The sequence below is a fragment of the Diabrotica virgifera genome, chromosome 6, assembly GCF_917563875.1.
Source record: "Diabrotica virgifera virgifera chromosome 6, PGI_DIABVI_V3a".
Classification (NCBI taxonomy): domain Eukaryota; kingdom Metazoa; phylum Arthropoda; class Insecta; order Coleoptera; family Chrysomelidae; genus Diabrotica; species Diabrotica virgifera.
The window spans coordinates 10,163,489-10,180,169 of record NC_065448.1 but is presented as its reverse complement, the minus strand read 5'-3'; the positions used below and the strand labels follow the sequence as shown (position 1 = coordinate 10,180,169).

Here is a 16,681-nt window from a genome sequence, read left to right as displayed (position 1 = left end):
GTTTAGAATTTGTTCCTGTATCGATTTATGGTATTATTTTTAATAAAATAATTTTCACCCACGAGAAGGGGTGGCATCCACCCCCAGGGTAAAAGCGCAAGTTGGCATCATGTCACCTTTGTTCCTTGAGGTATCCTCTAATTACTCACCAAATTTTATGAAAATCAATGGAGGTTCAACGAAATCGGAGGTGAAAACCTTCAGTGACTTCACTAGTATAAAATAAGTGAATTGAAATTTGAGTTAGGATATTTTATATATAAAATCTTGTAGGCATAGTTTTTTATCTCAAAGTAGTGACAATTCCGAGCTCTAACATCGAAAAAATTAAAATTCCGCATGTTCGTCCGTCTACTGACAAAGATCGATCCCGCCGTAAACCGATAATTTCAACGGAAATAAGGGCTAGTGCGACAATCTTATTGAACTATGATTGCCTAGTAAAGTCACGTTATTGAGCCTGTCGACTTTCGGAACAAAACTCCAAGAGATATTTTAACCACCTTTGACAGGATACGGCCTTAGACGCATTCAGGCATAATCCCACAGATAGTAGCTTTGCACCATTATCTGCTCGAGTAAGTACATCACCCAAATGTTCGAAATTGTGGTTCCTCTCGTACTGAGAAGAATTACTATCGCAACTATGAGTCATCAGTAGGGGAAAATTAACCTGTCCCACGACGGTCTAAACGCAGGTCCTGCTCCCTGAATATCGGTGAGTAATCCTTTCCTTGCCTTCAACTCAGGGAATATTCTTGGCAACTACAAGCCAGTTATCTTTCGATTTTACATTTTTCTCTATAAAAAAACATACCTTTTCAACTTTATTTAATTTTTCGCTGTGAATTATGTAGTAAAAATTTGACTTGTGTTTACGAGTCCCCTGTCAAATGGTAAGATATTTATATACCTTTCGTATTTCTTTATATCTTTATCTTTTGTTTTCTGCACGTATTATTTTGTTTTTTCTCATCTAATTTTATCCATGTGTGTCCAAAGTCAATTCAGAGTAAATTACGAAGTCTATATAAAATAAATTCAAACGTTAGTCCAAACGTGGTCCAACGATCAAATTAAATCCAAACGTAGTCCCAATCTATATCACCTTTTGTATTGATTGGTAATCACGTTTCTCCTCAGCAACATCCCCTTGTTTTCATGAGATGACTACACAGAATATCAACTTCAGAAGGTCCAATTGATCTGTTTTACAGCTTGAACAGTTTATTAAATGCAGAATGCGAGAGAAAAACAGATAAGAGTTAAGGAAGACAGTAACAGCAATAGTCACCAAAATAACAGACGAGATACTGTTAAAGCAGTTGAAAAAATAAAGAAAAGTAAAGCAATTGGACCAAATGATATTCCTGGGTAAGTGTGGACAGCGTTAGGAGAAACGGGAACAAGTTGGCTTATAGGTTTATAATAGAATTATGGAAGTAGGACAAATGTCAGATGAATGAAGAATTGGTATATTAGTACCTGTTTGCAAAACAAGGGAGATATCCAACAATGTACAAACTTCAGGGCCATAAATTTAATTACGCCCGGTTTCATAATCAGTTAAAGTGGACTTTAAATTTTAAGTTGTTACCTTTATCAATATCTTTTTAGTTGGATTATATAAAACCTGCTATCAATAATTATTCTCAAACGGAGTATGATAAATTAATTTTAAACATGTTTTTAAAACCTGTTTCTTCCATTTATTACTCCCTTTTTTATTTCGTATTTTAAAAATTTTATATTAAAATTCATTTCCCATTTGCAGCACATAAACTTTGAATATTTTAAACATAAAGCCGGACATATTTTAGATTATTTTATGTCTGTGACGGCCAAAATGAAATTAAAAAAGTATAAGCGTCACCTGAAAATCTCATCTCATTAAAATTTATAATGACATCGTCCAAAAGTTGTATAAATATCATGGAGAGAAGAAGAGAGAGCGAGAAGAGTGAAGCGACTGAGAGACTTTGCGTTAATTGCTTTATTCTAGAAATTAACGATAATAAGGGTTGGTCTTAGGATTAACATAAAGAAAATGGTTTTTGTTGGGGCCTAAATAAAACGTATATTGGGGTTTTATTGCTTTTTTGGGGTGCGTTTTAAACCAACAATTTCTTTAGACAGAACTTTGATAAACACCAAAATGGCAATAATACTAAAAGAAAATATAAACAAAAGGACAAAAGACTTATGGAAATAAAATTTATAGACTTACTCACAATCTGTTTTATTGAATCAAAAGACGAACGAACCGGTTTCGGACACTTCAATTATGTAGTATTCATCTTTAGGTCTTCGGTAACGATCCACTCAAAATTCTAACGTACCCTGTTACTTCTAGTTTTATTTAGAATCTATTTCATTGGGAGTAAACTTTTAAATTGAAATTAAAATTTTTTTAATTATACTAACCGAAGAAGCCCACAAACAGTTAGTTTTTGTCTAGCGTCCATGAAACGGTTAAAGAGGTGTAGAGATATGAACAAGGATGTCAGGATGTCTATATGTGCTTTGTAGATTACTCAAAAAACTTTGACAATGTGGGACATGACCAACTAATTGAAATTCTACAAAGCATTGGAATTGATGATAAGGACATCCAAATTGTGTCAAGTCTCAACTGGAATCAGACAGCCAGGGTAAAAGTCGGCAATGCGTCTACAGATAGCATTGATATCAGAAATGGTGTGCGACAGGGATGTGTTCTCTCCCCTCTCATTTTTAATATTTACTCCGAACAAATTTAAAAAAAAGCACTGGATGAAGCAAACGAAGGCATAAAAATCAATGGAGAATTGACAAATAACATCCGATATGCGGACGATACAGTCGTTCTTGCCAGTAGTATCGATGAACTTTAGTATCTTATGGACAGGGTACAAAGAGCGAGTGAAGAAAGAGGACTTAACCTCAACATAAATAAAACAAAATGGATGCTGGTCAGCAGAACTCAAAAACCTGCCAGACAATTGAAAATAAAAAACCAACTAATTGAACACGTTGACTCGTATATATATACCTTGGAACAGTCGTCAACTCGAAATGGGATCAAACAACCGAAATACGATCTAAAGTTGAAGAGGCCAGAGCAACATTTAACAACATGAAAAATATATTCACCCATTCCGACATCTCTCCCACTAAAAATACGGCTGCTAAAGCGCTATGTATTTCCAGTCCTGCTGTATGGCGCAGAGGCATGGACACTAATGGAAACATCAATTAGAAAGCTGGAGGCATTCGAAATGTGGGTGTATCGACGTATCCTCAAAATATGATGGACTACTCACACCACCAACGTAGAGGTACTGCGGCTTATGGGAAAACAAAAAGAAATCTCTTTCACAATTAAAAAACGGAAACTTGAATACCTTGGTCACATTATGAGACATGATAAATATCATATACTCCAACTGATAATACAGGGTAAAATAAAAAGCAAACGCGAACCCGGAAGAAGAAGACACTCAAGGCTTCAAAACTTACGCCAATGGTTTGGACCAACATCGATCGAGTTGTTCAGAAACGCCGCAAACAAAATTAGAATTGGTATGATGATATCCAACGTCCGCAACGGACAAGGAACATGAAGAAGAAGAAGTCCATAAAACTCAAGACTTCCGTCTTGAAACGAAGAACCCAGACCAATGACCAGAATGTGAAGCATCATGTGTGCGTTTCTGAGATATCGACACCTCGAACGACCCCTCCTCACCTCCCATTTCTTCTCATAAGTCTCCCCCTACGACAGGCATGGAGAAGAGCCCTAACAGTATTCTATCGCTGGTATTAAATAGCGAGATATAGACTTTCTACAGTGGTGATACAGTGATTAAATAAGCTAGCCAGCTTGCGGACGTAACAACTAGTGTCTCGCAGTGATATGGCGCCCCACGTTGGGCGCCCCCAGCGTACAAATTTCGTTTGATCTTCGGTCAAACTATCTACTTTAACGTTTGGATGACCAAGGGGGGTAAATTTTGACCCGAATGCATGTTTTTATTTAATAAATTCAGAAATAGTTTCAATTTTAAACTCATTACTTTTTTATCTGACTTTATTATCATTTTAGATACCCTCATATTTTGTACTAAAAAATTCCCTATATTTTACATCATCAATGCAAACATATTTACAATGTCAGCTTTCCGTGCTTAAGTCTTGTAGGAATTATGTTTCCCGTTAACTTTCAAATCAAAATAGTAATCAGATTCAAAGATGTAAAATATTAACGAGGTAAGATTATATATCTCTTTCAAGTTTCATGACAATATCTAATTATAGTTACTAATTGGCAAACACCTTATGTATTGGTGAGAATTTGTCTTCACAACTAAATCAAATCACCATTGGTGATAGTTTTTTCGTAACAACAAATTCCTTCCTAATTACGTCTTATCATGGAAATAAAAACAGAAAGCATACATGTATATTTAAATAAACACCGCTAGTATACCGCAGAGATATGGCGCCCAACGTGGAGCATCATATTGTAGAAACAACAAACGTAGATTCATTTTCGGTTCAACTATCCGCTTCAATCGCTCTAATCGTGAGGTTCGTCACAAAGTTTTGGTTTGTACTTAGCGAAGTAAAAGAAAAACCGATGAATAAACAAAAATCGAATACAAACACAAACTGCAACTTTGTGATGAATCTGACATCTAGAGCGATTACTCGTACGATGCATCTGCTTCGACAATACATCATCAATACAAACAGATTTACAATGCTAGCTTTCCGTGTTTTAAGTCTTGTAGAAATGAAATTTCCCGTTAACTTTGCATTTATACATTCATCACTGGTGATAGTAATCAAATTCAAAAATGCAAAATATTAACGAGGTAAAATTAGTTCGCCGGATTTAATGGGTAATATAATACCCAAGGCTGCCGCAATTTAACCTTTCCGTTTAGTATGCAGATTTTTAAAAACGTTATCACTCCGTAGGGGAGACTGGGACACGGCGACTGCTTGAGCTAATATTCCCGTATTACGGCAAAAGCTGATTTGGTAAAGATGTTTAGGGATTCATTCATTTATAAAAAAAGATCAATTAAAATTTGTATGTATTATGCTTTGAACTTCCTACATTTGCATAATCAAATAGTTTTATTTGCAGTAAATTTTCTATACTTATCGAGATACTTATACAGATGTTTACAGGATTTGGGAAATAATTTGGTTTTTGTTGTCGTAGCCCGCACATTATAATATTATGTGCTTCTTCTTCTTCTGTTTTTTTTTCTTCTTCTACTTTTTGTGTAGAAATAACTCGGTTTCTTGGTCTTCCCAATGATAATCTTCCTCTTAGGGAACCGTCTCTCGCCGTCCTTACTAATCTATTCGTTGTCATTCGGCTTATTATGTGGTCGTTCCATTCTACTCTTCTGTTTTTTACCCAGCTATTAGTGTGGTCTACCTTGCAACTTCGTCGCATATCTGCACTTCTAGCTCTATCACAGTGTCTTTACGATCGGTTTTTCGAAGAGTTATGATCTTGGCCGTTTCCAACATTCTTTTCGCTGAAATGGGTCTGATGACTGTTTTGTAAATTCTGGTTTTCACTTATTTTTCGATATTTTTATTTCTCCATATTTTTTCATTGTGAAAACCTGCGGTTCTGTTTTTGCTGTATTCACTTGATCTTACAATTCTGTTTAGAGCTTCCCGTAGCTAGATAGTATGATGCCGAGATATTTAGTCTCCATGAATATTATGTGCTTGGGAACGAAAACAGAAAAAATCTTATAGGCCTGGATCCCGCGTAATACCAAAAAAGTTTGTTAATAGCAAGCTGAAAATTTGTTAATAGCTTAACGGTGTCTAGTCGGGCAAAATTTGATGTATGGGAACACTGGAACAGAGGAAGATTTAATTGCGGAACGTATCATGCTGACAAGTTTATGATTGTGAAAACTAGCAGGTTGTTTTTAAGTTTATTTAATAGAAAACTTTATATAATATATGAAAAAATGTTTGTCCGACAAATATGTTGGGCATTTTAATAAGTCCAACAGGTATAACATGTCAAATGATAGCAATCATGTTGGTGGTAAATAGTAGTCTGATTTTTGCATGAGAGTTTAATGAAATGGTAACAAATTAAATGGAAGTTATGTCCGACAAAACACATGGACGTTTTCATAGTCTGACGTTCGAAACCTGTAACCTGTTCCACAATTAAAACTTCCCCTGTTCCAGTGTTCCCATATATCAAAGTTTGTCCGACTAGACACCGGTAAGCTATTAACAAATTTTTAGCTTGCTAAATAAATTTTTTTGGTACCTACGATCCAGGCTTAAATCCAGTCCAGAATCCAGGCTAAAAAGGTTAGCTAACCTCTTATTGGGATCTGCTCCCAATGTGGAATGTGAAACTGCTCGTAAGACGTTTACTCCTTTTTTGTTTTCGTAATGATATTTTCTATATGTTCTTTCCACAAAAGCTTTTAATCCAAAAGGACACCAAGATGGTTTATTGATTTGTGCACCGGAAAATTTTTACAGTTTAATTTCCACTAAAGCATTTTTTCTGAGGCTAGTAAATATACAAGCTTGAGTTTTGTCTTTAGATAATGTAAGTCCATTTTTAAATGCCGAGTTGCTGATTTCTAAGTAGTTATCATTACAATATTAGCAGAGAACGGCAGTTCTCGCCAGTAACGCACACCCACACCCCGCTACACGCGACACTATAATATATACACGAAATTTTCGTTTTTCTAAATCTGACGGAATTGAAAATTGTGCCAACTCCCATCTTAAAGTTCAGGAAAATGCTCACCCATTCATATGTCAACCATCCATTTTTGTCCAAGGGTGTGGATTTTACGGCCCTTCCTATTTAGGGCCTGTTTCTCGTTCTCGTCCCCAAAACTCCCAAAAACTTCGAAAATCCCTTTGCGGCTTCTAATAGTACTGATCATTACCTTTCCAACCCATGTCTAATTTTTAAAATCGGTTATACCATTCAAAAGTTACCGATCTCAGAAATATGACTCAATTTCTATTTAAAAAAGGGAAAATATTTGTGGATATGTATGTGTGTTTGAAAGTTAAACCGATCTGAATTTTTTTTCTGTGTTTGAAGAGGGGGTCAGTTCCGATTTAGAACCGGTGTAGTTTGTGACTTTTGACCACCCATAAGCCAGCTATAGGACTTGGTAGGTACAAAACAGCATATATTTTGGGGGTATATATCTTCGGTTCAAGAAGAGACAGGAGAACCGCAAATACACCAAATCAATCAACTTTGAAAATTTTGGTTTTTCGACAATTACTCAAAATTTTAAACTACGAATTGCGCCAATAACTGAGCGTTTGCAGAAGGACTCTAGACGAATCTGCCGGTGTATACCTCATATTCGGGAAAATTCGAATTTTTAAGTTATAGGCTTCATAAGTATGATCAAATCTATTTCCTATGGGAAAAACGGTTTTTCAAGTTCAATAATTCTTGCAATAGCTTCAGTTATCATACTTTACCTTAGATGCATCAGATACTACTGGTCAAGAGATTTCAAGCTCATGTTTAGAGATCAAAATCGGTTAAGCCGTTTAAAAGTTATTAAGCTACAAGGTATAATAAAATTAACGATTAATCCCGAAATGGTTGACGTAGTTGTAGTGGTTACGACGCTAAATTTGATCTGGCAACGGGCAATCCGTGTTCATTAACCGGCTATCCCAATATTTTTTTTTCAATCTATTTTGAATAGAAAAAAAATCTAGTGTACATTCGATGGACACTAGATCATTTGGGAGATAATGCGACAAAGGCGACCATTTATAAAGCTTAACGTGTAATCGAGAAAAATTGCATTCAACTTCATACATTTAATTTATAAAAAAACTTTGAAAAACTCCTGATACAAGAATAAAAAACTGCTAAACGCCGTAAAAATGAGTGGCGCATACAATATTCCAGCTACAAAAGATCTGATATGAATATTACGTGGCGCTAAAATGTATTTTCATTTTGATGCAAAATAAATTTTTTGTTTTATTTTAAACGATTTTTCCATAATATTTGCTAAATTTGAAGTAAACGCGCCACAAAAAGTTTCAAAATTCAAACTGTATCAAAGTTATTCTTTTGTATCGCGTTTAACTTCAAATTTAACCCGGCACCGACCACGTGGGGTGCAACCAGCACCCCATAACAAATTTTCATCAAAAATTTGGTATTTCAAGTTTGTTAACCGTGTTGTGCGTCATAGTAGCTTTCAATAATATTATATAGCATAGATCTGTTTGCGTTTGAAGTGGTTATTTAGTGTCATTCTGAACTTGTAGCTCTAAAGTCGAATTGGGGTGTTATCATCTGGCAGTTTAAGTTTTAAATTTTTTTGTGTTTTTGATAAACAGGTAAGATTTACATTTTTTTATTGTAATAACTGATTTAAATTATTAATATAGTCTCTATACTCAATAAATCTCAATGTTCTTAGATATTTTACTTCACTTCATTTATTATGGGTTGGTACTTGCTAATTTGCTTATAATACCTTTTTAACTTTATTTTTTAACTTTTATAATATATTAGTAGCCAATAAGTTAATAAAACATGTTTGTTTATATTCTCGTGTAACTTAACACTGATCTACTTGTTTATAAACAAATAGATCACATAAATTTTTTAAGGGGTGCTGTGAGCACCCCACGTGGCAGTTGATGCATTGGAAAGCCACGTGGCAGGTGCCGGGTTAACAAATATTATGGAAAAATCGTTTAAAATAAAACTAAAATTTTATTTTGCGTTAAAATGAAAATACATTTTCTCGCCACGTACTATTCATATCAGATATTTTGTAGCTGGAATATTGTATGCGCCAGTCATTTTTACGGCGTTTAGCGTTTTTTTATTCTTGTAAAGTTTATACTATTTGATTTCTTGATTAGTTTCAGTTTGATAATTATAAATTAGGTATCACATTGTCAACAAATTGTACTTGTATAAGGTTATTAATTCCGTTTGAGGATATTAAAACCTTTGCAACGTATCGTCAATCATTTATCGCACAACGGAGTCAATTTCGTTGTGCCTTTTAGTGTTTCATTCCCATATCGCCCTCCCGTTTTCCCACTAATCATTCAACTGCATTATCACATCACACAATAACTTGGTGCTCCGCCGAGCCGTTTCCCCGCCACGGTGGAAGCTATAAATGTCTCCATGTATAAGATTCCCAAAGCGATGCAGTCAACCAATAATCGTAAAGATATGTGATATATTCTAAACAATATTGCATTGGCAAAATTGAAAATGTCACAAGAATTAATCGAGTATGAATAAATTTTGCAATTTCCAGCTGGAAACTGGGAATCGGGTGGATTCGTCTCTTTAACGAGAAATCACTTGTGAGTTTATTGCTTTCGGTGAATTGGATTGCAATTTTCGCTATAAAACTCGCAAAATTGGCATAATAACTCAAACAGTAATAAAAATGTTAAGTGCATAAAGAGATAAAGGGCAGCTGGAAATTTTTACACAACGTTTGATTGAGTACAACATTAAAAAGTTACACGAAATCGAAAATTAAAATATCCGTAAACGTAAAAAAAATAAAAGTATTAATAGGCCTGTATCCCGCGTACTAAAAAAAGTTTATTAATAGCAATCTGACAATTTGTTAATAGGTTTACGGTGTCTAGTCGGACAAACTTTGATGTACGGCAACACTGGAATAGGGGCAATTTTAGTTGTGGAACAGGTTGCAGGTTTCGAACGTCAGACTACGAAAACATCCCATATATTTTGTCGGACAGAACTTCCAATTGATTTGTTACCCTTTCATTAAACTCTCATGCAAAGATCAGACTGCTATTTACCACCAACCTAATTCCAGTCATTTGACATGTTCTACGTGTCGGACTTATTAAAATGACGAACATATTTGTAGGACAAACATTTTTTCATATATTATATAAAGTTTGCTATTGAATAAATTTTGAAAAACAACCTACTAGTTTTCACAATCATAAACTTGTCAGGATGACATGTTCCACAATTAAAATCACATTCCACAATTAAAACTTCCTTTGTTCCACTGTTCCCATACATCATAGTTTATCCGACTAGATATCGTTAAGTTATTAACAAATTTTCAGCTTGCTATTAATAAACTTGTTTTTGGTACGCGGGATTCAGGCCTATAAATTTTGTGCACAGAATATACGGACAGAAATATTCGTACCTTGTATTTTGTAAAATCTATTATATATGAATTTAAGTTTTTGGCATCATCAGATACAGCTTACAAAATGAGATAAGATGAACTCTTTTACAGGCTTCATATTATTTTTTGTTATATGTTATGAACAGAAATAAGTCGGTTAATAACATTACAGTTGAGTCCGCGAGTCTTTACCCGTGCGTCATTAATACCTGGCGAGATAAAACATACTTTTTATTTAGCATCATTCTCTTCCACGCATGAAATTAATGACAAACCAGCTGCCGCCTGTTATTAAGTAAAGACACATGTTATTTTTATGAACGATTTAGACTCAGTGCGTTGAAAAGAGATAGGTACAAAGAAAGACGATTGGGGATATCTTCACATATTTTAAGTACAATTTCTGACGTTTTGGTTTGTTTACTTTTGTGTCAGTTTGTTGAATTTTTTGGTGTTATTTTGTCGAATTTTTTGCATTTTGAATTTTTTATAGTATACAAGCAGTTGTTTTCACAACTAATTTTATATTGTAGTTAGAAATTTTATGATAAGTTTATGTTATTTTACGATAAATTTTAACATTATACAAATAATAACCTCAATAATACCCACTTTCTGTCACTTACTGTTGCGTTTAGTAAATTTCCGACTTATTTCATATGCTTTAAATAGGGTTTTCATCGATTGTCATTTGTTTCGAGTTTCTCTCATATGTTGTATAATCTGTGTATAATATTAATATACACGGAATATACGACATATGAGAGAAGCTCGAAACAAATGACTGAATGAAAATTCCTATGATGAAGCACGGGTAAAAACTCGGGGACTCAACTTGTACAATCTGATCAATGTGCAAATTGTATTCGAAACTAAATTGTTATTAACAAATCGCACCTAAGCTCAAACAGTGTCACAACTCAAAAAAATAAAAACGGTTTTATTGCACCAACCCAACAGGTTAATAAAAGTACAAAATCTTATCTCAAATAGTGTTACGTTTATAGTTCAAGTATTTGTCATTGGATGACGCTAGAGTCATTATAATATGATTAACTAAAATCAACGGTGCACCGAACATAAACAGTGTCACATATCGACTTGTGCAAGGCATTTGTCCATCTCAAATGTGTATAAAGAGTAGTTTGCCGAGTTAAGACAGTATATGTGATTACTTTATTTAAAACAATCTGCGTATGAGCTCAAGAAAAGTGACACATTTTTCACTTATTTATCTTTATATTTGCAGTATTTTTTGTTTAATATTGTTACTTGTATTTAAAGTTACATCATTAAAAATTATAGGTCTGTTAACCAGATAATAGTAATCATATTATATTTTGTACTTCAAATGCCACTTTTGATAAATATTGTTTAGTAAATTTTTCGGTATTTTATCTGTATAGTGTCACAACAAAAAAATATTTTTTAAAATATTTTTAGCCTAATTAATACACTATTTTGTAGAGTTTAAAAACCTTTGTAACTGACTAAAATAGTTATTATCCTAATTTTAACAGTTTTTGAATTAAACCCAGAAAAGTTTTAGCACAAATAAACGTCGTTTTCTCGATACTTTGCTTTTTTGACTAATGACACTGTTTGAGCGGAGGTGGGAAATTATCCTTTAGGGTATCCCATAACTTTGGTATCCGATAACTTTGGTGTTGTTCAAAAAATAATGTAAGTGGCCACCTTCTACTATTTCTGGACGTATTATATTATAAACTATGCTATGATACATAGTTGATCCATAGTATCAAATCCACCTTTCGCCTTGTTTTAAAATTTCATTATCTCTGGCATTGTGCTGAAAATGTCGTATGATAAATCGCGAAAAATAGTGCCCCTACGTTTGTAACGGTTTCACTTTCATTAAAAAATACTAAAACAACAACTTGACTCATTCCGATAATATTCGAAGCTATGTCTAATGGACCCCGCCGTATTAACGGAGAGTTAGATAATATAAATGTTAATTTTAAACTAAAATTATTCTGTTAAAAAAGCCGTATCTACTTATTCTGGCGCGACATGTTGGAAATATGCAAAAATCTGAACTTTTCAACAAAAACTTGGAAGTTACATAGGTAATACGATTACTGTTTTAGTAATGTATCATTGTGTAGTTATAGAATTGTGTTTGCCTAAAGTTATTGAGCCGTATTTAAAGATGTTTATTTTTGTACTCAAGTTTGCTTTTATAATGAAGAAAATCTTAATTCAAGTATTAAATACTTCATAGTAAAGCGAAGGGTCAACAATTTAATTTAATCTAAGCGTACATTGGGTATATCTACTTAATTAACCAAATACCTCCCAGGTTGTATTAAAATGCTTTACACGTAATCCACTGGAACGTTGAAAACACGGACAAACACCTAATATTAAAATTCCAGAACGATTTAACATCGCCCGACGCCGACGCCCGACGCGACGCACAGATTTTTCTTTATTGCTCGCAACTTTTTCGACTAACATGTAAAGTTATACCATGCTCAAACTCTCGAATACAATAAAACAAAGGCGCTTATGCCCCTTTTGTTACCCGGCGTATCTAGAGACAATTTTGTGCATGAAAAAGTGCCTGACACGCCGTAAAAATTCAAATTGCGGCGTCTTCTTCATGCGTTCAAGTTTCCCGGAAGAATGCTAAGCATAATAATGTATGTAAGTAATGTGTGTGTTGATATGGTGGTGTACAATGCAGAGAAAATGTCTTTTTTCGAATTATTTAATAAATAATGAGTTTTTATGTGTTCCCTGCCACGAAAACATGATTATTTTTAATTTTTGGTATTATTTTAAGTATTAAACTTAGTTTAATATTTAAATACAAAAATACAAATAAACTGTTTAAAATATACTTATGTCGTTGGAATCATAATAATAGACGTATAACTTCTTACGTGCGTACAAAATACACATACTCATTTTTTTATATGTTACTCTTTTTACAAGTACATATTTATATTAATTTTCACAGATTTTCTTAAGTTATATTTAAGAATTATGTAGAATTATAAAAATATAAACTGTTTCGTAGATAAATTGCTGATGGCCCCTTTTAATATAATATAAGATCTATAATATTTCGTTTATTCCATTTACTTATCGATATTTTTCGCTTTTCAGAAAGATTCTGGTATTAGAGGAGACCAACAACGTGGCAATGGGTGAGTAGACACTCCATTTTTATACAAGTTTGCTATTTTCTAAATTTTAAAACCTCAAATCACTTATGCTAGCTCTAACATCGTGCAACTTTGATTGACTGACACGGAAACGAGAAACACATTGTTTGCAAATAAACACAAAATCATTTTTATAGGAGTTGAGATAAGTGTTAAATGTGTATTTTTTAAATCTTTACAGGTATTATACACGGTACAGTTTTAGCATTTGATTAAAGCATACCTACTGAGACTATTAAAAAATGTCCTTCAAAGAAAACTTAAGAGCGTATGCGCAAAATTTGGGACAAATGTATTTTAAACGCATGCATTTTTTTCGAATCTTTAGAAAACTAATAAATATTTTTGAAAAACTTAACCCTTATCCGGGCAACACATTTTACTTACGTAACCGGGCAACTCGGGCCCGTTGGGCCCACCACTGTTCGTGAATGTACTATTAATAATTACCCATATATTTCTAATATTATTTTTTCATTTTTTACTAAAGTTATATTTAAATTGTCTAGATTAATAAAAAGTGCTACTATAGTATGCGGTCTACCTTGAGGGTGCGATCTACCTGAAGGATTTGCCATATTGTCATGCCATACTTGTCTGGCTTTGAAGGCATATACTGCTTGAAAGGAGACCTACGTCGATACGTTACAAGTTGCTCATCTACCGTTATGTTTTTTCCTGGTAAATAGTATTTCTGAAAGTTTTGTTTGATTTGATTCCACACATCGCGTATTGCTGCTAATTTGTCGTTCCTTCTTCGTTCAAACCTCGTGTCTTTATGGTCAAATTAAAAAAATCTTAGCAAATTTTTGAATCGTTTAATAAATGTTGGCACTCAGGTGCCCTGCAGTTAGTAGTAGTCCAATAAAAGCATATAGCTCTGTAGAGTCTCAATATTTCCAGTTCCCTATCCCCAGGACTTTTTCGGCTTCTTCATTTGTACACTTCACTATTTTATTCACAATTTTTTCGTCCACAAACAAACAAAAGGAATCAACAGGATCAACTACACTTTGACCAAGGGCTAACATTACTTTGTGCGTTTTGATTTTTATTATGTCGCAAGATCGCATACCTCCTGTCGGTTGTGGTTGACTTTTCCAGTTAATTCCATCCTTAGTTTCAAAAATAACACACACTGAAATCTGAGAACTTGTAGCTACACATTCTTCTTCATTATCACTCAATAGTACTTGCTGATCATCCTCTTCACTTGCTTCCGAAAAATGATCTTGAATTTCAGAGTCAATTGATCCAAAAAATGGCATAACCCAGACCTCCAAAGTGAAAGTTATCCTCCGACACCAAATTGTTCTATATAGTCCACATAATGTTCAGAAAAAAGTCACACCATTTTGAGCGTCGGGTTTGGGTGGAGAGGGGGGATAAATCGTTAAATTCATAGCTTTTTACGTTGTTCGTCAATATATCTAAAACTATGCGGTCTAGCATAAACAACCTTCTATACAAAAATGTTCTACATTAAATTTGAAATAAAAAGGTCCTACGCATAATCCTTCTAAAATCAATGGTTCCAAAGTTACGGAAGTAGTCTAATATAAGTGGTCCAAAAAAAGGCCTAAGCCAGACATCCAAAGTAAAAGTTTTCCTCCGACACCATATTGCTTTATATGGTCCACATATTGTTCAGTAAATAGTTACACCATTTTGAGCGTCCAGTTTGGGGGGGGGGGAGATGGGGGAGAAGTAGGTAAATTAGTAGTTTTTTGAAGTTTTTCGTAAATATTTCTAAAACTATGCTTTAGGGTAAACAATGTTTTATACAAAAATACTCTACATGAAATTTAAAACAAAAAAGGTTCTATATATAATTGTTATAAAATCAACGGTTCCAGAGTTACGGAGGGTGAAAAGTGGAGGTTTTCGATAATTTTTATATTTTTTGGGCAATTGATGATGATTTTGGGTGTTGAGGTTGACGTTTCTTTAAGGGCTTATCACTAACATACCATCGGCCACTGAAATAGCAAATTTTATTTACAAAACACAATCCAGTTAAATAAAATTTTCCGCAAATCGCCAGGAAATTTTGACATTCCTGTCAAAATTTCTTGAAGAAAAAGTCAGGACTTCCTTACTGTAAAGAAATGTCATTTCCTTACTGTAAGGAAATGATATTTCCGTACAGTTGTTAGTGTTCTATTTATAAGCGTCAAGTTTGACAATTCAACCTCAATACGTTTCCATAGTAACCCAAGTAATTTTATTACGAATTTCAAAGCACCATTTATTTGGGAATAAAATTATCGCGTTTTTTTTAAATCAATCAATATCTGTCGAATTTTAAACGATTTGCGGAAAAATAGTATGTTTACCTCGTAGGAAAAGCCACATTCCTGGACTCTGTGTTCCTAAGTCTCGGCTTGCGCCTCGACTTAGCAATCTTCACAGTCGTCCAGGAATGTTAAGCTTTTCCTACCCGGTAAACAATGTACTATTCTTTCATCAGTAATAATATTATAAACTGCCCACAAAATATAAAAAGTATCGAAAACCTCCACTTTCACCCACCGTTACTCTGAAACCGTTGATTCTATAACAATTATGTACTGGACCTTTTTTGTTTTAAATTTTATGTAGAACATTTTTGTATAGAATATTGTTTACGCTAAAGCATAGTTTTAGAAATATTGACGAAAAACTTAAAAAAACTACTAATTTACCGAATTTCCCCCCATCTCCCCCCTCCCAAACCGGACGCTCAAAATGGTGTAACTTTTTACTGAACATTATGTGGACCATATAGAACAATTTGGTGTTGGAGGATAACTTTCACTTTGAATGTCTGGGTTTGGGTCTAGTTATACCATACTAATAAATACATTTTACCCACTTTGACATACTATTCTTTCACTTCTTTGACATATTTCATTAGTGTAATCTTAACGTTTAATAATAACAAAGTGTAAACTTTTCTTATAAGATAAACAGCTTTTTGTTCAAAATCTTCTCAGTTTTGTGAATATACAGAATCACATTCCGTAATTTTCCTCCACTAGTAGAATTAACCCCATGTACCATCGATTATTCGTGCATTGAGAACTCAGGTAATGCAAATTAGGGCAGAGCTATATTTTACCTTTAATTTACTAAGGGAAATGAACGAGGGAAATTGCTTATTACAAATTTATAGGTATTCTCTACCTTTGGTATGTTACGTTAAATTTATTCTAAAATAAAGGAAATCGGTTAAAATTAAGAAACCTCTTTAAGTATGTTCTGCAGTAAAAATAAAAGTAATACATTTCAACAATAAAAACGATTTTAGTAACG

The 16,681-nt window shown here is 33.7% G+C and overlaps 1 protein-coding gene across 1 annotated transcript in view; it reads left to right on the top strand.

The window, feature by feature from the left end:
• The window catches only part of LOC114332289 (protein unc-13 homolog C), a 354,800-nt gene that overhangs the window by 19,397 nt on the left and 318,722 nt on the right, over positions 1-16,681 (top strand). The window contains exons 2-3 of the mRNA XM_050653285.1: positions 11,096-11,130; positions 13,333-13,369. Of these exons, the coding sequence (XP_050509242.1) occupies positions 11,096-11,130; positions 13,333-13,369 (72 nt within the window). The remainder of the gene's footprint in view (positions 1-11,095; positions 11,131-13,332; positions 13,370-16,681) is intronic.